The sequence below is a fragment of the Lepidochelys olivacea genome, assembly GCF_965140295.1.
Source record: "Lepidochelys olivacea isolate rLepOli2 genome assembly, chromosome: 15".
Lineage (NCBI taxonomy): Eukaryota > Metazoa > Chordata > Testudines > Cheloniidae > Lepidochelys > Lepidochelys olivacea.
In genome coordinates, this window is record NC_140425.1 from 27402407 (window position 1) to 27425553 (window position 23147).

Consider the following 23147-nt stretch of genomic DNA (forward strand, 5'->3'; position numbering starts at 1 on the left):
CCACAAAATAAAGCACGAAGGTGTGAGGAACAGGGAGAGCTGAAGGGAATGGCTCCATGAGAGGATCTTTCAAATGCTGTTTTTCTTTGCACTACAAAACATTTAGGCAACTCTTCTGTGCCTCCCAACCAGCCTTCTTTGATTAGATTTGGCATGAGACTTCCACCACACTCTCTTCCCCCTTTCTTTTAAATGTCAGCAGTAGCTACTGTTACACACAGTTTCACAGCTGTGACGATTCAGCAGAGGGTGGTGATAAACACACTTTAGTACTGTATATTCTCTGATCATTTTTCATCCTTCTCAGGATTTAAGAGCTAAGGGTTCTACTTTCTAATCAGTGCCTCTGTATTGCCCCATTACTGTTAGCAGGAGTGTCACATGCTCTTTATGGCCCCATGGACCCAGACATCGTATGATGAACACTGCCACAGCTGTCAGCAGCATTAAAAATTCCATTCAGAACTGAACAAAGAAGAATCAATTACCGGTTTATTTAAAATACTGACAGCAGCCGCTAGCTAAGGGAAAATAATGAATTTTTAATATTTCAATTTACTTTTATAAAAGAGATTACATGCTAAACTGGCACCTTTTTCAATCAGTCCAAAACACTGGCAGTGGAATATAAGGGCAAACCCATCTATGATAAGAGACAAGCTCTCATTCGTTTAAAAAGAAAAACAAAAGCCTAGCATCAACAGCATAATTGTAGCTGGGAAAAGCTCTCGCATATCAGATATTTCGTGGCTAATATATTAATCCTGTCTCTACCACACAAGTTCAAAACAAGATAATCCAAGATACATACAAGTGAATCTCAAGTTCAAATTGATTTACAAATGAAAGCCTCAATAAAAAGCAACAAAAGATTTGCTTTAAGGACACATAGTAGTAAAGCTGCAAAGAATCAGATCCATCAATACACACACCAAATATATGCGTCCATATGTATACAAAAATACAGAAATCTCTTTCACTAGGTCCTTGAAGACACAGATAGCCGTAGAAGCACTATTCTGATCTCAGATACACAACATACACAATCCTGTACAATTAGCTAGTGTGGACAAAAGTGCAGTAGCTGTTTTTTCAAGAATTCCAGTGATAAAGTCCACAGATTCATGGCTCAGGCCAGACTGTATATGGTTATTTCCCTGAGGTGCATTTTCTCTGTATTGCCTGTGTGAATGTAAATGAAAGCTGACATTAAACAATGCCTTTTCTTTCCAAACAGGCATTTGATTTTGCCCTTAGATAAATGGGGGGAAATAAAGAGCCAAGTTTTTCAGGGCCTGCTAGAGAAGCTGGATGTGTGTTTGTTTTGGAATCTGAATCAGGCTAATGACGTTTACAATAAGGACTGACAATGTTTTCCCACCTGCAGAGAGGTCTCAGCAGTCTCAAAAGCTAGAGTGGAATCGTTTAGACACATCATGCTAGAGAACAAGTCACTAGATCTTAGACCAGTGATACTTAGACCGCAGTGGTTCAGGAGCCAAATTACTGATCAACATTACCCAAGAGCACCACAGTAGTATGAGTTCCTTGTTTCATTTACACTCTCTCTCTCATACACACACACACAAAATTCTCACAGCAAAATGACTGACCAAGTATTATTAACCAGTTATTGTTGTTATTATTAACCAGCTGATAAAATAACACAGTAAAAGCATCCTGATTGGTTAATAACTTAGACTGGTTAATAATTAAATCACAGTGTTTTAATATGTGCTGCAAAGAGCTGCAGGAGACACACTGAAAAGCAACTTGTGGCTCCCGAGCCTCTGTCTGAGTATCACTGTCCTAGACACTAGTCCAAAATAGCAAGTTGTAATGGTGCATGGGCAGACACAACTTTACAATGGTGAAAATGTTTCGTGCCCTCTTTTAGTGTTTGTTCAACACACTAACCACACCCATAGACCTCAGCCTAAAATAATGGAATCAGATTTATTTCGAAGTGATTTAGGTTGAAGAAGTAGATTAGTCCAAACTATTCAGTATCTTAAAACAGCTGCATATACACATCACTTTTCTCTCTCTCCCTTACTGTATCTCCACCCACTCGCCCACTCCTTTCACATATCAGTTGAGATCATCTCTCTTCCCCCCGTACACATTTCCTAATTTCTCTCTCTCTTTCAGCTCTTTTACATTTAACACGGCAAAGCTGGCAATACAGCTTGTGTGCAAGACAGAGTGAAGAACAGAAGCCCACTCCTGCAACCTTTAGTGGGGAGAAATCTTTACTCCCAGCGTAGTTCCACTGATGTCAAGGGGACTATCTCTGCAAGGTCTGCAGGATCATACAGCTCAGCAGTCCTACATTCACCCCACCCCCCCTATACTTTTCATCAGTAGCTCTCAGTGCTTTACAAGGCAGAGCAAGTGCTTTTATGCCCATTTCACAGACGGGGTGCCTAAACCCTGCCCCACCCACCCACACTCTGACACAGTGGGTAATGGCCCTTTAAGACACACAGCAGGTGGCTGGCTCTTTAAGACTCTCCCCCTTCTCCTCCACTCCTGCTAGATACAGTCCGTCCCCGGACAGCACCGCGCATGCGCCCCGATATCGGCCGCTGACGGCTTTGCGGACCCAATCTCGCCCCTTATTCCTCCCGCGAGTGTCCGTCCCCCTCCCGCCCAGAGACAGGCCGCCGCAGGTAAGGGACTCACCCTCGGGGGTGGGAGGCGCGAACAAGCCGCCTGCCCCGCGCGCGCTGGAGGGGGAGGCCCAGCCCCGGCGTCTGTCGCTGAACGACCCCGGGAACGGGTCACTTCGGTTGGTTTCCGTTCGTTGCCTCGCCCACTTCCGGTATTTTGTGCGTGGTTCTGTGGGTCCGGTGGGAAAGCACAAACCCCGCGCATATTGGTTCCTACCCCAGCTGTATCTGCGCTGGGGAAGCAGGGCTCAGCCCGAAGGAGGCGTTTACCGGCTGCTGTGCCCCACTGAGCCCGGCTGGGGTCAGCCCGCAGTGGGAAGGGCCTCTTCCCATGACAGGGTGTAGAGTCTCCCTCTCGGGGTGATAGGGGAGCCCACATGTTGGTGAGAGACGGGCTGGCTGTGCCCTGCGGACCAGGGCGCTGCAGCAGGGAGGAGACGGGGCTGGGGGCTCATGCTGCCTGTGCTTTGTGGCGATGAGACCAGGTGGGTGAGGGAATATCTTTTATTGGACCTACTTTTGTTGGTGAGAGAGAGAAGCTTTCCAGCTACACAGAGCTTTTCTTCGCATCATGCCGCTCAGATCGCGGGCTTCTCTTCCCCAGCTTTGGCTACGCATTTCAGGGAAAGACAAAATAACAAATCTGAAAGTAGGGAAGCTGACACAGCAGGACCCGCTAGAAACTATCATAAAAATAAAGGCGGCTCAGGTGGTTGTGACACGTAGACCATATGAAAGATTGGAAAGGTGCTAACCCAGCATTGAATTGGGTACCTGAGGTAGGAAAGAGAACGCAAGGAAGAACTGGCAGAAGACAATGACAGAGGATATTGAATACTCTGGCATAATGGCGGGAGGGGGGAAGTACACCAGCACCTCAGAGTTAGGAACACCTCAGGAATGTAACTGATCAAAATGTTATGGTTGTTCTTTCAAAAGTTTACAACTGAACATTGACTTAATACAGCTTTGAAACTTCTCTATGAATATAAATCTCCCCCCTGTATTTTCCACTGAATGCATCCGATGAAGTGAGCTGTAGCTCACGAAAGCTTATGCTCAAATAAATTTGTTAGTCTCTAAGGTGCCACAAGTACTCCTTTTCTTTTTGCGAGTATTTTTTTGGTCTCTGCTGCTGTTTGACTGCATACTTCCAGTCCAAATGAGGTGTGTGGCTGACTGGTCAGTTGATAACTCTGGTGTTCATAACGCTATGGTTCCACGGTACACAACTAGCGAGTGATCATAATCAATGGAGGAACCAGACTGCCTGATGAGTCAGTGGCACTAGAGGAACTAAGATAAGGTAGTGTCTAAGGAGTGGGAGTGGAGCCCTGTTGTGCTACGCACTGTTCAGAGTAGTAGACAGACCCTGACCCTTTGAAGAGTTTACACTCTGAATAATGAGACATTTACAGTCTCCCTCCATGGTTCTTGGCGAGTTATTTTTTCCCTCGTGTCTCCCAAATTCTGTGTTCCATCCAGAGACAGAGTGAACTTGTAAGAAACGGATGCAGCAAAAATACAAAAAATTCTCAACAAGCAGTCGTGTGCTGATCTTATATTTTTCCTAGTACTCCAAACTATTTCCAATGTCATCATCTTCCTGGTGAACAATTCCAGCCTCAGCCTCGTGCAGCTTCTTTGGCAGCTTGACTGTTTTTGTTTTGGGCCCAAAACCCTTCTGGGCTTTTCCAGACACTGGAAGTTACACTGGTTATGGATGGCTGCAATTTGTGTTAGAACACTCTGCTGAAGCAGAAATTAATGACACTGCCATTTTCCCTCTTCCACTTTCTGTAGGTGAATAGCAGTTTATGATCCCCATTTGCTTAATGGTTCTGATTTGTTAGAATTAGGGTGTATTTGTCATATGGACAATGCATGTATTTGCCCTGGTCTGCATTGCTTTCCTCCTTAACTTTGAGGAGCAGAGTTTAGTATGTCAGGCATCTGATAACCAAGGCATTCCTATCTGCTGGGTTAGGCAAGTTCGTCTTGTTAGTCTGTTGCAGGCAAAAGTCTCACTGAAGAAGAGGCATTGGAGCAAAAGCCAAAGAAAATTTTCCTTCTCCTCTATCGCTGTCTTGAAGGGGTTGGTTTTCCCTGTGCAATTCAGAATGATCTCTGGAATTGAAGTGACGTTCAGGTGGGTTGCTGGTCAAGGTCAGTAAGAGGAGTATCCATTGATGACGCCCAGGTAGAGATCCCTTGCTCTATTGTTACGGCTGTCCTTGACATACACAGCCTACTGCTTTCTCTCTTAGAGGGTCCTCCTGTATTCTGCTTTCTGCTGTTCTACCTCAAAGACTTAACCAGCTAAAAGCTCATCAGAGATCTGATTTATTTTCCTCCTCCAGAGAACATGCAAGTGCCTCACACGAATTAATGAATTTAGCTTTGAATACATGTTAGATAAGAACAGTATCATCGTAATTTTACACATGGGGAAACTGAGGCACAGAGTTGCCATACCCACGATGACTCAGTGAGTGAGTGCCAGAGACTCCCACGCTCCTGCTTTAATGCCTAGATGACAGAGGAGAGAGATTATTCTTGTCTATCCCGGAGCTTTTTCTTTACAGTCAGTCATTTACAATCTGAATTCACTATAATAGTATTCAGACAGCAGCAGCCATATTGACAGGCACATTTTTCTTTCATTAATTTAATTTTCTTGGTATAATTTAAATGCAAATATGAAACAAACATTTCCTGATGAAGAAATTCAGATTCCGTGATTGATTTTGTTGTTATGGAAAACAGCAGAAGCAAAATCCTTTGGTGCTGATTCTGGGGTTTTGTGCACAAGTGTAATGGCCATTTCACTTTCAAAATGCAATTTGAAGGCGTTTTTCAAATGCAAACTAATCAGCAGCATACGCTAATGAGATGTCAAGCCCAAAGCACTTCGGGATCTATTGGGAATGCTTAAAATTAACACTCTTCATAAACTACAGTGGTTATATTCAGAGTCTGCCTTTCATCATATTGTTAATTATGCAAATGAGAAAGCTCATACCAAGTAATTACCAGAGTTAAAATGAATGATCTGAAGAAGCCTCCAGTAAAGTCAGTGGTATGGGTAGCTAATAGACATCTAGTTTTCTGGGGAGTCATATGAGGCAACAAAATCAAAAGGATATTTTGGCTTCTTGAATATCAGTTTTCTAGATTTTTAGAGTCTGTGACTTTAAGTTTTGAATTAATGTCATGGACTAACAGGCACTGAGACAGATAATGTGTGTGACTATCTAATCTCACTCTCTCATCATAGCGGGATCTTCGTGCCAAATTAAAGAATTCAAAAGATTGCATTGGTCATGTAAGACTAGAATGTCCACTCTTCCCTTGAAGATAGTTTATTCTGTCTGCCCATCTTGGAAGGATATTCTCATACCTAATGGAAGGTGATTACAAATGTTTAGACTACTTCTGCATGCTCTTTCCTTACACCCGAGAGACGTGTTGTCATAAATTGCAAACAGCCCCCCAAATCTTTGGCTCTACAGCGGATTTCTGCTTGTGTATGTGGAATCCACAATATCTTTAAAAAGTGATTTTTAGCGCTCTCAGTCTGGGGTTATAATGTAAGACAATAAGTGACTCACTACACTCACTTGTAGAGTAACAGGGTTTATGCTGGTCTTGTAAGATGCAGCCATTGGAAGCAACTTGATCACAAAGTTGCTTGTTTTAGCCCCTAGGGGACAACTCTGTCACATTCTGAGTGGGTCTTGCCTTCCATCCCCTGGGAAGCAGCAGGCTCTTACCCTAGTGAAGTTTGATACTGCATCCAGAAGAGGGCAGTGGTAATTGTGAATGGATGCTGACTGACATAAAAGAATTATACAATAATATGCTATCTTTATACATCAACCAGTAACAGTGGCTGTCAGAACAGCTCTCTTTGTATAAGACGTAAGCAGTCCTTCTGTTTTCTATACGTGTGATTGTACTCAGATGACCTCTGCAGTTCATGGTATAGATCAATACGTTAAGCCTTTTTACATTTTCAAAATATGCTTATAAAAAATTCTCAGAGTGCAGGCATTGTCTACCCCAGACACCAACTTCTCCAGTAGACCCCAGATGGCAGCTGCTGCTCAAAAAGCTGTTTTCCCTTGCCCCAAGAGAACAGTTTTTGAGTTGCCTTCTAAGAAGCTATTTGTTGACCTGACATGTTTCTGTCAAAGGGATACTGTGCTTATTTCTGCTGGCTTGGGGCTTGGAGCTCAGTTTTAGTCAGCTCAGAATGGAGAATTCACTCCTTACCATCTCCTATATTAACGAGCATAAATCCACAGTCTTCGGCATGTCACCTTCAGAACTTCTTGTGAACCCATCTCCAAACCCCTCAGCATCCACTAATTCAGGTTTCTTGTTGCACATGGGGCAAAGCTGGTTGCGGACAGCAGACGATCTCATCCATATAATGAGGTTCCAGCGCTCCCCGGAAGTGACAGGCAGTGCCCCATGAATCTGCCCTCCTCGGTGTAGCAAGCCTTGGGATATCACATGTTCAAACTCCACATACGTTGGCACTGGGGTTGGGGCCTTGAAAATAGATAATAAAGCAGACACTAGGTTACATGAACTATCTCTTGCTGCTGACTTTCTAAAGAGTTGTTATAACTTGCTTTTAGTGCCTTTCACCACAGACTGTTTTACTAACCAATGATATCTAGGGATCACTTCACATACAATTGAAATGCAGCCACCTCTGGGATGAGATGTTACAGCTGTTAAACTGTTCGGACAGTTAAGGACAGATCGTAAAACAGCTCAAACTACACAGAGGCACACAGAGAGGCAGACTGTAACAGTCCAATAGCAATTTGGCCAGGACATGGGAGTTATTAACCCTCTCTTGCTAAAAGAGAAATTCTAATAACTGCAAATGATCAGGGCTTTAGTTTTCTCAAGTGAAAGACTGAAACAGCTTGAGTCTTTAAAGCATTTTGTCCACTCCTCCAAAATGAGCCCTTCTGATCATTATTTTAATTGTAGAAGGAGGTAGAGCATTTTACTCCCTCCTCTGATGTACGAATTATCTGTGTGGTCTATTTGAATAGACTCCTGTTAACTTCAATATTTATGATTAATTTACAGCAGTAAAAATTTTACTATAACCTCCTCTTACATAGAAAACTGGTGAACAAGATAGTCCTGATTTGGTCAGAAGCAGACAATTAATTTTAGTCAATCAACTTTTTATATGATCTTCTTTTTTAAAGTACAGCTCCCTACAAGCACCAATCCTCCTCCACAGCTTATTCTAGTTAGGTTCATAACATCAAATAAACCAATCAATGAAAATGGCCAGGTTTGATCTGTGAGCGTTAACCCTATATTTTAAGCATAAGGCTACTTGATGGTGTCTCCTTTAACTCAGTTATTCAAAAAGTTCCTGAAACAAAGTTAATGGCCTGATCCTGCACCTCCAAAGTCAACGTGAATTTTGTGGGGAGCAGGATCAGGCCTAAGTTAGAGAGAGATTCTCAGTACCTGTCTGAGGTCTCCAAAATACAAGTTGCCCTCGGTATATTCTTTTCCTAGGGATACATTTAATGTGACTTCTGCATTGTCATAGTGAGAGCTCAAATCCAGATCTTCATGTAGCGAGTACTTGACAACGAATGCTTTGTGGCTGTCCAGGGAGCCTCCCCCACAGTCAGGGTAAAGCAGAGATGTTATGGGCTGCAGGTATTTTTCACGCAGAGGTGTAATGAAAGCTTCATACAATCCAAGCTCATTTAACAGAACCTGCACCAAAGAGAGAGTACATGGAACACACCGATCAGCAAATAGCAACATGGTGACTTCTGGTATTTTTCAGATATGCTACTGAGCCTCCTGGTAGCAGTCTTCCCTTCCAACCTTGCTGCTTACGTGGATAAAGAACTAGCGAGCAAAGACACAGGCTATAACTGGGGCAATGAGTTCAGAATGAAAAGTGATGTCCTGCAGAATGCCAGTAGGATCAAAACCAGCATGACTAGTGCCATATACAAAGCCAATTTTTACTGGTATGTTGTGCTATCCCTGCTGTTTACATAGAGGAGTCCTGTCTTGTGTGGCTAAAGAGAACTCCAGTCTCAGGCTGTTAATCCAACCCCTTTCACCAGCACTAAGTTAACATATAAAATGCTACATTCCTGAAGTATCAAGTCCCAGTTGTATGCATATATACAGTCAAAAAAAGGACACGGAGACCACACTTGGAATGGTGTGGTCAGTGTACAGTCACTCTGTTTTGAGGCGACTTTCTAAAGGAGGGAGTCAGTGGATCCCAGAGCAACGGCAGTAGACGCCAGAAACTTGCTGCAGCAGTGCAGAAAGGCAAGAGAAACTGGGACTTGTAGTCCTTGGAGAGGAAGAGGCTAAGAGCAGACGGCCTCACGGATGGCTGAGGGAAATGAACTTCATTGTGGAAGAGCTAGAGATCAGGACTATTGAAGTTTGTGTGCAGAGCCACAAACTCTGCCTGACCTGTGTATTTCCACAGTTTCTTTTACAACCTTTCCTTGTCCATTTGGACACTGCAGTTTATAGTTCATATTGAATAGATTTCTTCTCTTTTCAGAGAATACAGTTACAATGCACAAGTGACTACAATAAAGACACTGGCTTATGTTCTCTGTAATAAAGCAGGACCTCCAGTCTGAACAATAAACCTACTAACCCACTCTTTGCATGGTATGTCCCAATTTATACAGCAGAAGTCTCTTAAGTGGGACACTCGGGTGGATGGCTAATCTCCCACATCAGATGAAGACACTTATTAAAAATAGACTTGAACTGAATACAGTATTGCATTAAATATTATGCATGGTATTTCATCTTTCTTTTTAAAAACTTTATTTGGCAGCTTTTGTACTCAGAGCAGAATTACATCTACCATATCAACACCCAGTTAAACACCAGTTAACCCCTTGGCACTATCCAAGTGTGTCCCCACTTATATTAATGCTGCCCCAACTGAGTAGCAATCATTGCCATTCACTATCACTAGAATAAATAGATCCGCGGAATATGGCCCAGTAAAGCAGCCATCTCAGTTAACTAGTGTACATTGTGCTACTTTTCTGAGTGTTTGTTTAAAAGCGGGGTGCTAACATTTTACCATCAAACTTTTTCAGTAATTGTTTTATTTTTATATATAATATAAAATTTTAAATACAAAATTCCACTAAAGCAGATTTCACCTCACATCTCCTTCCTGGCAGCCTCCTCCCGCTCCCACATGTACTAAGTTAGAAGTATAAATAAAATTAACTTCCTCACCCCTCTGCCTTTTAATTTATGAGTGTCTCTGCATTTGGGGTTGCACATCAGTGTGTGTAATGGATTCCCCCAGATCTTGGAGGGGAATGGACCTTGAAGCATGCAGATAGGTTGGTCTGATATGTGTCACTCAGCCTAAAGGCTGTAATAGCACATGAGAGGTTAACCCTACAAAGTTGAGTCCTACCCCATAGTTATTCATAGTGTTTGGCCGGCCCTTGGGCATCTCAGATTGCTCGAAGTTCTCCAGCTCTTCAATGAAGACTCGGCAGAATTCCTCACTGAACACTGGAAGTCGATATATCCTCTTATCTGACCAAGAAAAAGGAGGTGTCTCTTATTAGGTAAAATAGCAGTAAGGACTACCCTTAACAAGAACGTTATTTGCCAGAAAACAGTACTCGACAGCAATACAGTAGAGAACACAGCCTCCATATGCCTCACTGCATATTTTACTGTTTGTTAAAGAGTTACTGCTACAAGGCGGATGGACTCTAGGGCACGGTACTTATTGGTCAGACTGGAAACTGAAAGCCTCCCAGGCCAATAGCTAAAAGCATTTGAATGATGAGGTGAACAGGTGGTGATGGAGAATTACTTGAGGCATGGCATTTTGTGGGAGGTGGGACATCATCTCTCTAAGACTCTCCATGCCAATCAATTAGCCCTTTCTGTTAGGAATACAATACAACAACATTACACTTCCAGCACAGGGCCTTAGAGATCTGCATACAAAGTGGATGAGTATTACAAATGAGGGAGCTGGGACACCGACAGCTTGAAAAAGTCACTTGTGCCTGAAAATTATTCCTCTTATAGGCAACACCCACAATGGGTGTGAAAGCAAAAACCCCTCTATTTTCCATTTTACTTTTTATACTTTCATTGCTTCCCCTATATATTCGGTCTGTCAGCTTCTCCCATACTGAACAGGCCCCATGAACATCAACAAGCAAGCAGAAAAACCCTGAACTTCTAAAAAAATATTCAAGACCTAATTTAAAGAGGGATCTACAAAATGGTAACTTTGGGAAATAGCCCATTTAAAATAATCCACGTGTACAGCGTCCCTTGAACAGACTTGCCCAAGGTCAAACATTGAGTCAGTGGTACAGCCAACGTAGATCCCAGTGGTGAAATCCTGGCCAATGGGAGTTGTGCCATTGACTTTAAAGGGGCCAAGATTTCCCCCATCTCTAACAACTAGACTACGCTGCTTCTTTCAAGAACTTTGATCATACAGAAGAAAACATTCTAACAGTGGTCAGTCATTTTTCAAAATTAGAATATTAGAGAACTGGTTTAGAACAAATAATTCACCGCTGAAACCACTTGTGTGTATCAGAGTGTGGCTCTACCCACATTGCTGATAGGTCCTTTCACTTTACCTGATATAGAATCAATGTGGCGCATGAGGCCTTGGAGATCAGCATCTTGTGACGTGCAGTACTTAACTGTCTCTAAAAACTCCGGAGCCAGAAATGAATCCTTGGTGTTAGATGGGGAGAAAGACACAGAAAAAAATAAAATAAACACACCATGACTTCATCTCTGACCTTCAAACAGCCACGCCACTGGCAGCAGCTGAAATGGAAGTGGAATCTAGGGGCCACAGCTAGCTTGGATATAAACATACATAAAATATTTAAATCGTGAAGAAATGCACAAAGCTGTAATCTGCACTTGTTTTTTTCTTGGTAGATTTATGTAAATTACTTCTTGCTGGGGTTCAATTGTAATTATAAGCTATAGCTGGTCAGATTTATCTTTGCACGGGTCACACTATGGACACACATAACCTAGCTGACAGCAGTTCTCAAACTGTGGGTTGGGACCCCAAAGTGGGTCGCAACCCTGTTTTAATGGGGTCGCGTGGGCTGGCTTAGACTTCCTGAGGCCCGGAGCCAAAGCAGGAGCCCCACTGTCCAGGGCCGAAGCCCGAGTTGCTTCAGCCTGAATGGCAGGGCTCAGGTTACAGGCCCCCTGCCAGGGGGCTGAAGCCCTTGGGCTTTGGCCCCCCCACCCCCATAGGGCAGTGCAGCTCGGGCTTTGCCCCCCCCCCCCAACCTGGGGTGGTGGGGCTCAGGCTTCAGTCCCCCTCCTGGGGTCATGTAATAATTTTGGTTGTCAGAAGGAGGTTGTAGTGGAATTAAGTTTGAGAACCCCTGGCAGATCAGTGTGCAAACAGTCATGCCCCATAGATTTTTTGTTTTAATTTTTTTTTTTACCACCTTGCTTTGGGCCAGGATCTCAACACCGGACAATAATCGGGCTGTGCTATGAATATTACACAATGAAGAGCGTGATGCAGAGTGTAGCACTTGTTATTAGATTAATCTTTCTATTGGCTGCTCCTTAAACTCTGTACTGCCCAACAGTCTTCGTGATAACACTTTACACCTAATATTACCAACAGCAGTCTGAGCTGGTTCTGAGTCTATTCTCATCTATGGGAATGTAACTACTGACTTTAGTTATGTTACCCCAGAATAAACCGAGAGTAAGAAGAGAATCACATCCAGAGGGTGTTCTGTCTACTTCAATAGAAATTTATGAGGATGTCCAAGTTGTGGAAGTCAGTCCACTTTTAAATGAATACAGTCCTGAGACTATACAGGATTCTGAAGGGCACAAAAGAGGCTTTCCTATTTCAAACTAGATTTCCATGTGGTTACGACGACACCATTACAGATTCAAAACAGCATGTATTTTACCTGTAGAACGTATACTTCTGGATGCTTTGGTTTGTAACATTGTGAAATTATGGCTTTTCTTGCCATGGACTGATGATCTAATTGCTGTCTTCTTCGCACTTCTTTCTGAATCTAGGAATAAGAGACACGATCTCGTTAAGAGATCAAATGCTGGCAGTAATAATAATAAAAAAGTTTCATTCATTGATTCAAAACGGTAATTTTTGCTAAATGCATTATCTGCTCATGTGCACCTTCCGGAGTTCTGAATGTATTTCTGTGCCTTCAATGGGTCATTAAAAGGGCAAGGAGAGGTCTGAGTCAGACTCCCATTAAGACAGAAGGGTGGGTTTAAAAAACAAAACAACACCTAAAGGAATTCCATTGAAGTTAACTGAGACTGCAAACTTTCAGCACCTTGAAAAAGCAGGCTCCTTATTAGGTGCCTACATGTGGTTTCAGTTGCCTAACTTTAGATAGGCCAGAATGTTCACTCTTGAGTAAGCTCATTACCAAGCGCTGTTGTCACTTAAGGAGGAAGCAACCCGTAGTAGCATTAAACTCAGGCAGCTCTTCCAATTTCATAAACCTCCTGGGAGACTAATTTTGAGCTACCCTTGTGAAAGTGGGAGGCAGAAGAATTATCTGGAGGGTTCGGACACCATGTCTGAGCTCCTCCATTCTCCTGGGCCTATAAAGCCAGGCACTTACCATAGAGAGGGGTAACTTACTTTCAAAAATCTCCCTTTATTTGGGCCTATTTGGCAACCAGAGATGGAATACTCCCTTGAGATGGAATACTCCCTTGAAAGTACCCTGTAGAGAGAGATCCTGCTCTTAACAATATCTTCTAGTGGCAGAAACTGGGTACTGCAGACCCCATGTATTTCGGGTTAATATTAATATAGACATTGATTTTCTTTTCAGTCTTGACTTGAACTGGATATTGATGCTGGAGGACTCTTGGTTTCCATATGGCCAAAGAAGGCTGTGGGGGTTATACTGATTTTAAGTTGTTTAGGAATCCTTTCCGATTAAATGATGCAATTAATATTAATCTATTTTGCTGAATACCTCACCCTAGAAGTGGCTGCATTTCAGTGGTATGTGAGTGATCCCTGTACACAGTGCTGCAGGATCCTTTGGGATGAAATGGTATGATCTAAATGCACTACACTAACTTCTGAAACATATTTTACGAAAAAGGAGAATGGGGGAAAATTAGAAAAGAGATGGGGCAGACTGGTTAAACCAACAGGAAGGAGAGCAAGGGGCCCATTGTCATGGAATAAATGTCAGTGTTAACTTCAGGACTTTGTCAACAAATTAGCTCATCAGGATATCCAACCTGGTACTCAGGCACCAGTAGGGAGTTTTCAACTTCTATATCAATCCAGCACATCATTTATGTCCAAGTGTAAGAGAGTGTTGGGGGCCAGGAGGGAAACCAGGACCGAGTGTTTCAATCCTATATGTAACATTGCCTCCCTCTGGCTTTCAGCAAATCACTTGACCTTTCTGCTTCACTGTTCATACAAACTATATCCCCAAATGCTGTAGCGTTAACCCTATATATAAAAGTTCCTGTAAATAAAAATTTGTTCTGAAGAAAGCCTTCTAGATTAGATCTCTACTCCCACTTAAACAGGCAGATTCCGCAACTTGTGGTCGGAAAATTGTAATTAATCGAGATAAGCAATACATATGAAAACAGGTGGTCCATGTGGAGTTGTCTGGACCTTTACAAATGACTTATTGGTGAAATTGTGTATACCTCTTCCAGAACTGCATTAAAGTCTTCATCACTCCTACAGCCATGATCACCTAACACCTGTAATATAGAGAGATTAACTGTTGATAAGTATCACTGATTTTTATGGTGCTCATCAACCTGGCATGGGCAGTGTTGTCAACTCTTGCAATTTTCAAATGAGTCTCCTGATATTTGGTGTCTTTCATCAAGTCCCAGCTCCTGGAATTCTGAGAGACTCTTAGCTTTAATTTAAAAAAAAAAATGTTTCTAGCTCTAATCTAATTATGTCATGTAAATCTATTTAGATTTAACAGTAGGCAGAGCAATTGACACAGCAGTCTAGCTCCTTAAGAAAGGGTCTGGGGCTCTGACACTGCAACCCAAAGTTTGCTTTAGGAGCAGAATTAAAACACAAAACAGACTATGAGCAAGGTGTTTGGGTTTTCTCCCTGGATTCTTTATTCTGGGCTGCTTTTTCCTTGATCCCGATATACCCATTCCACAACCAGCCCGTTGGGGTGTAGGCCATACCCACTAATTCCTTTATCCCCAATTCTTTTGCATAGTAGCACTACCTGTTGCCAGAGGAATCAGGAGGTCTCCTAGATTCTCAGGCCAGAAGATAAACTAGCTGTCTACTCACCTAATCCATGCCTCCCTATCTACACAGCTAATTTTAGCAGTATAGCGTCCTGCTGCTGGAGTTCTTCTCACACAGCAGGGAAAGGCTCCAGCACATCCTCCGCAATGTTGTGCTAGAAGGTTGTCAATTACCTGCCAGCTTTTTGACATAGCTAGATGAACTACAATTTGAGTCCCACCTCATCTGTACTGAGACTTGACAATTTGGGAGGAAATCCCAGACACTGGCAAGATGGTCTTTTAACATGTTCCTAAAAGAAAACTCATTAAAGGACATCTACTATGTTTGTTTTACAGTTTGAATTATGCAATTCTGCTTTTAATGGTACTATAGAGATGGGTAGACCTGAAAATTGACCCACATTACCCCAGTGGTCAGTATCCCAGTTGAAGGTCTTGCTTTAGTGACTCTTTGATCATTTTTTTCCCTTCTAATATGATCCTAGCTTTATAGGAAACTTGTATATCGAACATGGAGTTCATAGATCACCTATAATATGTTAAGGCAATACTTTGCATAGGGCATAAGAGATGGCTGCCTCCCTAGGGAAAAGTACAATATTTCTATAGTAAAGGCGCTGAACGCTACAGCTTGCTTTAGCACATACCCCAAGTGCAGGTTTGTGTTTTCCAGTAACAGCATTTGCAACACAACTTTAATGGAAAGACTCCAGAAGGTGACTAGACTTGTGCGCGTATTTTCTTTTAGCATGCAACTGTTCTGAATATACATTTTAAAGAGAAGCAGTGTTGGCTAGGGAACCATGAGTTAGGAGATCTGGTTTCTACTTCCAGCTCTGCCACAAATTTGTGACCTTCGTTAAACTCCTTAATATGGACCTCAGTTTTCCTATCTATAAAATAGGGCTAAGACATTCCCAATTTTGCAGACTGGCTTAAAATCCTCTATGGCAGTGCAATATTAATGGATGTTGCATTTCCACTTATCCACTTCTTGATGGAGACTGTTGTGTTAAATAGCTACTACCTCCTTCTCCAGAGGTGGATGCATGTCAGAGGCAGCCCAGAGGCCCATGTACAGTTTGTGAATCATTTTGGAATCCTGTGGGATGAAATGGTGCAATAAGTGTTTATTCAAACCCTATTTTGCCTGCAGCTGTAGGGAAGATCCAGCCCCAAATGTAGCTGAATTGGGGGGGATGAGGGCGGGTGACCACCCAATACAGCACCTGGGATCCACCAGTACAATGTGAACACCAGGTATTGGTGCTTGCAGGGGGTCCCCATCTGCTTTCCCCAGCCAGGGGAATCTCCCCCCGCCCCTGGCCCCCATCTCCCCCATCCCCTGTGGGTGCCGGGGGGCGGTTACCAGCCCATAGTCCCTGCGGAGCTGCGGCTCGTCCCGGTAGCTGACGTGCAGGCCGTAGCGCCGCAGGAACAGGTTGTCCGTGTGGAAGCAGGCGCAGGCCAAGAAGCCCCGGGCCGGTCTGGGGGAGTCGCCCCGAGCCGGGGCCGCGGACCCCGTGGACATGTTTCCACCCGGACTGTGGAGGGCGGAGCGGCGCCTCGGGCTGAGATAGTCACCAGGGAATGGCTGTAAGGGCAGCGGGTCCGGCAAACAAATGGCTCCGCCAAGAACCAACAGGTCCTGCTTCCGGTGGCCGCTGTGCACACAAGGGAGCGTCAACAAATTACTCGGGGAAAGGGAACGAAGAGAACACAGGGAGCTTTTTGCCTGTTTCTCAGTCTTCGGTCTCCAGACCCCTATTTGCTGACTCTTCCCCTCCTGTTTCTTCTCTCCTGTCCTATTTTCCTTCTCTTCCTCCTCTCCTCTTCCACCCGCATTGGGCTCTCCTGAATCAGCCCCATGGTACATTAAGAGCCCTAGTGGAACAGTGGGATGGAAAGGGGCATTTTAGTTCTGGGTGGGCGACCCCTGTGTATGGATTGGAAAGCGTTTGGGATCTTTCTTTGGGGATGACATGGCTTGATCACCCTGTGCTGATGCTCTATTGATGATGATTGTAATGACCAATTTTTGAACTATTTTGCAAGAAGCTGAATAAATGTCAATGTTTCACTTGTTACCAGCACAGACATTCACCTTTGTGTAGGTTTTATAATGTATTTTAAAATGTGCCCATCCACGTCATCACAGAATAATGGAGGGGTGGGTGCCCCATGCCTCAGTTTCCCATCTATAAAATGGAGATAATGGTCCTGATCGCCTTTGTAAAGCACTTTGCGACCTGCTGATGAAAAGTCAATTCTGTTTACACTGATTGAGTTCATTCTCTTTGGTTGAATTTTAACTGAAGCAGTATAAAGAGCATTGCTATTAACCTATAATTTCTGTAATCATGCGAGATATCATGATATTGGAACGGGGTGAGTGGAGAACTGTCCACACAGCGCTCTAGGCATATGCATGCAATATACCTAACAAAACAAGTGGAATTAGTATTTAGAGCCCAGCCAACCTCCTCAGTAGGCTGTGGATGCTAGAAGAGACAACATGGTCCCACTTGCTTATGCACTTGAGCAGTGCTGATGCTCTATCCAGTCGAGGGCAATGGTGACAGATACACAGTGTAGGAGGGCATTAGTGTGTTATATATGCTGAAAGCTCCAAACCGAGACACTACCGGAGAGCCTGGAAGCTGTAATTAATCCATTCGGTGTTTTCTTCAGGAATGGCAGGTCTGACTGAGGTGGAACGCGGCACCCAGACAGAAGTCCGAGCTGTGGAAGGGATCCAGGCTGAGACCAGGGCTGAATCCTTAGAGAGGTACAAGCAGGTGTACAAATACCTGGCCAAAGGCCGATATCCCAGGCACCTCACTGCACTACAGAAGAGGAGCCTCCGCAGATACGCCACCAAGTTTGAAGTGGAAGGTAAGTTTGAGGCAGTGCCCTAACTGTAGGGCCTGATCCAAGGCCAATTTAAGTCAGTGGGATTCTTTCCTCTGATTTAAAGGGGAACTGGCTCAGGCCCGTGGAGCTGGGTAACTTTTTTTCTCAACACATGGTTTCATTTTGTTCAGGAAAATCCCTCCTCGCTCTCTTACACTCACGCATCGAGTGTGGCTGCTATAAAATCAGTGGATGTCACTGGAGGAATTGCTACCCACGCCGAGTTCTGTTCTCAGGCAGACTTTCTGAAGGCAGTTGCTGCTGAGAACACCTTGCCCTTCAAACAAACCACGTTAGTTTTTAAAGCCTCCAGTGAACTCTGCAGTGCTGTAATTCTCAACGAAGTCTCCAAGCGCCTCAGTCCCAAGGGAGAGGGTTTTCTGTGCTGCCTACTGTCATTCCCCACGGCCACGCTCTGCAGCTGGGGCCAGGCAGGGGGCTGGCCTAGACTCCAGCTCTATGATAAGAGACTCCCTTCCTCTGCAGCAGGGCTGGAACAATTGGCATAGTGGGGGTGCTAAGAGCCATTGAACCGCACAGTAAACCATATTATTTGAGCATAAGCTTTCGTGAGCTACAGCTCACTTCATCGGATGCATACCGTGGAAAGTGTAGAAGATCTTATTATATACACTCAGTATGCATCCGATGAAGCGAGCTGTAGCTCACGAAAGCTTATGCTCAAATAAATTGGTTAGTCTCTAAGGAGCCACAAGTCCTCCTTTTCTTTTTGCGAATACAGACTAACAGGGCTGTTACTCTGAAACAGTAAACCATGGATATGATGGAAACCACTTCAAGAGGGGGGGGGGGCAAGCACAGCAGCACCCCCAGGCCCAGCACCTGGGATCCTCTGCGGGTCTGGGCCGGCGGGGGGGGGAGGACACGGAACGCAGGCAGAGCTGCGGAGAGAGGCGCTCTGCGGCGCTCGCTGCCGAGCGACACTGATCCACGGACCCTTAGCGGGCCCCCGCCTCGGCGCTGCCGGTGTCCCTGTGAAAAGAGCCCGGCCTGGCCTGAGCTGCGGGAGGGGGGACGCGCGCGCCGTGCCTGGGCGGCGGCAGAGCCTCCCGCGCTGCTGGCCTCCAGCCCCCCCGAGCCGCCAGCCCCGGCGGGGGGCCCCGCAGCCTCCCCCATGCTGACCATGGACTCCGCCCTGCAAGTGGCCGAGGAGGAGGTGGTGGAGTCCTGCAGCCCCAGCAGCAAGTTCGAGGACATCTACCGCCTGCTGTCCGAGGGCTGCTTCCCGCCCAGCTTCTGCTCCATCAAGAGGAAAAACCTCAAGCGCTACGCTCAGAAATTCATCATCGAAGGTAACGCGAGGGAGGGGGGAGCCTAGCGCAGGAGGGGGGCACGGCAGCCGCCCCGACTGCCACCCCCAGGGCTCCAAAATCACGAGATTGGCTTTGAAATCATGTCAAATGAATAGGCTTGGGGTTCTTTTTATTTGCCTTCTGATTTTCGAGCCTGGGTGGCAAACCGGGGTCACATCTGGAAGCTTTCTCTGCAGCCACCAGGACTAGAAACTTACTTTTTCCTCTAAGACTGGAGGCTGAAATCATCACATATCCACCTGACTCCAGGAGCTGGGGCTTTAAGGAAAACAATTCGTTATCATGAGAGTTGGCAACCCTGAACTGCCCCTGCAGCTCGCTGCCTCCCTGCCCCAAACACTCCTGGCACATGCATGCTACGCACCCCCCTTGCACCACGCCCACAGCTCTGCACCTACACTCGCCCAGGCGGAGCATGCTCCTACGTACACAGCCAGGGCTGACTCCTGCACGCTTTCAGTGGGAGGGCGGAGAGGTGTACGGGTCTGTTCTGTTCTTTGGAGGTTTTTATACCACACTCCTCACCAGAGCATCTGAGCACCTTTGCGTAATGTGTTTACCGCTCACTGTAGGTAAACTACTATACTAGTAGGTATAAGAATCTATATCGCATAAAGTAGAGAGAGGAATGTGGTCACTTATGTTCTAAGCAGAAGGTGAGTTTCAATAGAGCAGCCCAGTTCATATAACCCTTAATGAGATTCCTTTTCTGTTGCTCTCTGATGGAATTGGCTTCTAGTGACTCTGGAGGGAGGAAAGCTCTGAGAGCAGTAAAATAAAATAAAGTAATTTTGATGCGTTCCAAGGGATAAATTATAATTCTGGTTATAGGAAACCTCTGCTTAGAGTGAAGTTATCCTGGGACAAAATGACTTCCCTAGCCTGGAGAGTTCTACTGCGTTCTACATTCAGAAAATAGGTTATTGGATTTATTTTGTTTAATTCTGTCTCAGTGGGTCCATGGTCAATTCTCTATTATGTTTCTTACGGTTTTCTCAGCATGGAAGAATGGCCTCTCATTTGGGATCCACTAGCTGGAAGTTTTGGGAGTGTGCCTTTTTAAAAAAAAAAAAAAAAAGTCTGAGCTAGCCAGCGTGCTGTGAAGTGCTGGCTTTGAGCTGTCTGTTGCTAATCCTCTTTCGTGTTCCGCTGCAGGTGGCTGCCTCTATTACGTGGGACCAAAGAAGGAGGAAAAGCGTGAAGTCGTCGTGGATCCTGAAAGGAGGCGGCAGGTCTTCCTGGAAAGCCACTTCACAGAAATCGGGAACCATCTGGGACAGAAGAAGACAGTGCACAGGATTCAGAGCCGGTACTATTGGCTGGGGATTGTGAAGGATGTAGTAGACTGGGTAAGTACTAGAGCTGTTGCCAGGGTTTTAACCATGTCAGAGTCATGCACGCCCACAGAGACAGTTCAGGCAATGCTTCCAAAGGCACCTCCTTCCCCCTGCACCTCCATCAGGGTGATGTGATCTCTTGTGCACAGATGCCATGTGGCACTTGTGCAAACTCTCTGCAGATGAAGCTCTGCGGGGATAGCCCGAGTCATGAGGGGAATCATAGAACTGGAAGAGACCTCGAGGGGCCATCTAGTCCAGTCCCCTGGACTTGTGGCAGGACTAATTATCTAGACCATTCGTGACAAATGTTTGTCTAACCTGCTCTTAAAAATCTCCAGTGATGGAGATTCCACAGCCTCCCTAGGCAATTTATTCCAGTGCTTAACCACCCTGACAGTTAGGAAGTTTTTCCTAATGTCCAACCTAAACCTCCCTTGTTGCAATTTAAGCCCATTGCTTCTTGTCGTAGCCTCAGAGGTTAAGAAAAAATAAATTTCTTCCTCCTCCTTGTAACAACCTTTTATATAAAACTTGAAAATTGTGATCATGTTCCTTCTCAGTCTTCTATTCTCCGGACTGAAAAAATTGGTTTTTTTTAATCTTCCCTCATAGGTTATGTTTTCTAAACCTTTAATCATTTTTGTTGCTGTACTCTGGACTCTCTCCAATTTGTCCACATCCTTCCTGAAACATGGTGCCCAGAACTGGACACAGTACTCCAGTTGAGGTCTAATCTTGATGTCACCCTTGACTGGTGTGTCACTGGTTTTCCCTCCTGTTTAACAGGAAACCTTCACTTGCAGCTCCCCTGAGTTCCTCCAGAAATGCACTATTTGTGGATATGTTCCCATCTGCGCCCTCCCCACCCTGAAGCTAACACACCCAGCTGTTGCAGCGGAGCAGTTTGGGGCAAGTGGCTGGGAGAAGGTCACACACTGAATTGTGGCTTTCACGGGGGAAGAGGGCAGCCAAATAGAAATCTCTTTCAGGGGCAATTGTTTCTCCAGGGGGCAGAGACAGGTGATTCTCTGGGATCCTTCTTTCCTTTTGAACCCTTTGGTGGTGGGTTTTTCATTTGATGTTGGGTTCATTGGAGGTATCCTTGGCTGTGCCTGGCCTTGACCATCCTGGATTCCTGCCAGAGCTTCCTGCCTTCTCCAGGGGGGACCGGAGCTTCCACCCATCTCTACATTTTGGATGGCTGGTTTTCTACCTCCACTATCTCACCACCACTACTCACATGCACCTTAATCCCTGCAAAAAGAAAAGGAGTACTTGTGGCACCTTAGAGACTAACCAATTTATTTGAGCATAAGCTTTCATGAGCTATAGCAAGTGAGCAAGTATAGCTCACAAAAGCTTATGCTCAAATAAATTGGTTAGTCTCTAAGGTGCCACAAGTACTCCTTTTCTTTTTGCGAATACAGACTAACAGGGCTGCTACTCTGAAACCTGTCCTTAATCCCTGCAGTGTCTGTAACCAGCCACTAGGGGAAGCTGAAGCATGATTTGAAAAAAGATTTATGCTTTCTCACAATCCAAACAACTCCAGCTCCTCCAAAGCAGAAGATTATCAACAAAGATGGGGAACACTTGCAAACTCTTGGAAAATTCTGATCTGGACCAGACCTTGCACCGTGGGCTTGGCCATCTTCATTTGGGGGTGTTCACCTCACCCCAGGACTCCCCGACAGTAACTCCCAGCTGAGTCAGAGATGGTCGTATGGGGGCTTGCCAGGTCGCTGTGAGGGGGACTTTAGAGTGCGGCTGCTCCAGGGGAAAAGGGTTCTTGGTTTCAGTTGTGATATGCAAACCCCAAAACGTATCCCAAGAGGTTTAAATTCATAGGTTCCAAGGCCAGCAGGGACCATTGTGATCATCCAGTCTGACCTCCTGTATACTGCAGGCCATTGAACTTCCCAAAAATAACTCCTAGAGCAGACCTGTTAGAAAAACATCCAGGCTTGATTTAAAAAATTATCAGTGATGGAGAATCTGCCACAACCCTTGGTAAGTTTTCCAGTGGTTAATCACCCTTACTGTTAAAAATTGACATGTTATTTCCAGTCTGAATTTATCTAACTTGCAGCCATTGGATCATGTTAGACCTTTCTCGGTTACACTGAAGAGCCCATTCTTAAATATTTGTTCCCCATGTAGGTACTTATACAATGTAATCAAGTGACCTCTTAGCCTTCTCTTTGTTAAGCTAAATAGATTGAGTTCTTTGAGTCTAAAGGATTAGAAAACTGTGACAATCATTCTCATGGTTCTTCTCTGAACCCTTTCTAACTTTATCAACTTAACTTCTTAAATTGTGGGTGTAACAGGGTTCACTACTATGGCGCCTCCTTGTGGCCGCGCCTGGGGAAGGAAGAACTCTTGATCAGTCTGATGCCCATCCTTCAGTCTCTCTGGATTCAGGTGCTCTCTCTTCGTGTCTCAGGGTGCTCCCTCTTTGTGGCTTGGCCCTCCGTCCAGGTCACTGTAGGCTTCCTCTTCCGAGGTATCAAAGTCTCAGGCAGTCTTCCATTCCTCTGCCAAGAGTATGC

At 44.9% G+C, this 23147-nt stretch overlaps 2 protein-coding genes across 7 annotated transcripts in view; both read right to left on the bottom strand.

The window, feature by feature from the left end:
• Positions 1-2819, bottom strand: part of ARL6IP4 (ARF like GTPase 6 interacting protein 4) — a 30523-nt gene extending 27704 nt beyond the window's left edge. For all 3 annotated transcript variants that reach the window (XR_014714228.1, XR_014714229.1, XM_084648903.1), the window contains exon 1: positions 2686-2819. The gene's annotated coding sequence lies outside the window, so the exon portion shown is untranslated. The remainder of the gene's footprint in view (positions 1-2685) is intronic.
• Positions 2820-6519: 3700 nt separating this feature from the next.
• Positions 6520-16625, bottom strand: OGFOD2 (2-oxoglutarate and iron dependent oxygenase domain containing 2). Of its 4 annotated transcripts, none has more exons than XM_084648899.1 (8): positions 16378-16618; positions 16036-16110; positions 14427-14483; positions 12674-12784; positions 11348-11447; positions 10147-10271; positions 8181-8438; positions 6520-7229 (listed from the first exon to the last, which is right to left on the bottom strand). In XM_084648899.1, exons 1-8 carry the CDS (start codon positions 16537-16539, stop codon positions 6954-6956), a joined length of 1164 nt encoding a protein of 387 aa, XP_084505025.1. In that variant the 5' UTR covers positions 16540-16618; the 3' UTR covers positions 6520-6953. The 4 variants fall into 4 exon arrangements, with proteins under 4 accessions (XP_084505025.1, XP_084505027.1, XP_084505028.1 ...); XM_084648901.1 differs by having other exon boundaries at positions 16593-16610; XM_084648902.1 differs by lacking the exon at positions 16036-16110 and having other exon boundaries at positions 16593-16625.
• Positions 16626-23147: the final 6522 nt, after the last annotated feature.

What these genes read in the sequence shown, in the direction of transcription:
- OGFOD2 (XM_084648899.1), bottom strand. Translation starts at nt 16,539, where the DNA reads ATGTCCACGGGGTCCGCGGCCCCGGCTCGGGGCGACTCCCCCAGACCG. An exon ending in TCCGCAGGGACTATGGGCTG is followed by an intron (nt 16,111 to 16,377) that starts GTAACCGCCCCC and finishes TTCATCCCACAG; the next exon opens with GATTCCAAAATGATTCACAA. An exon ending in CCACATTGATTCTATATCAG is followed by an intron (nt 10,272 to 11,347) that starts GTAAAGTGAAAG and finishes TTTCTTGGTCAG; the next exon opens with ATAAGAGGATATATCGACTT.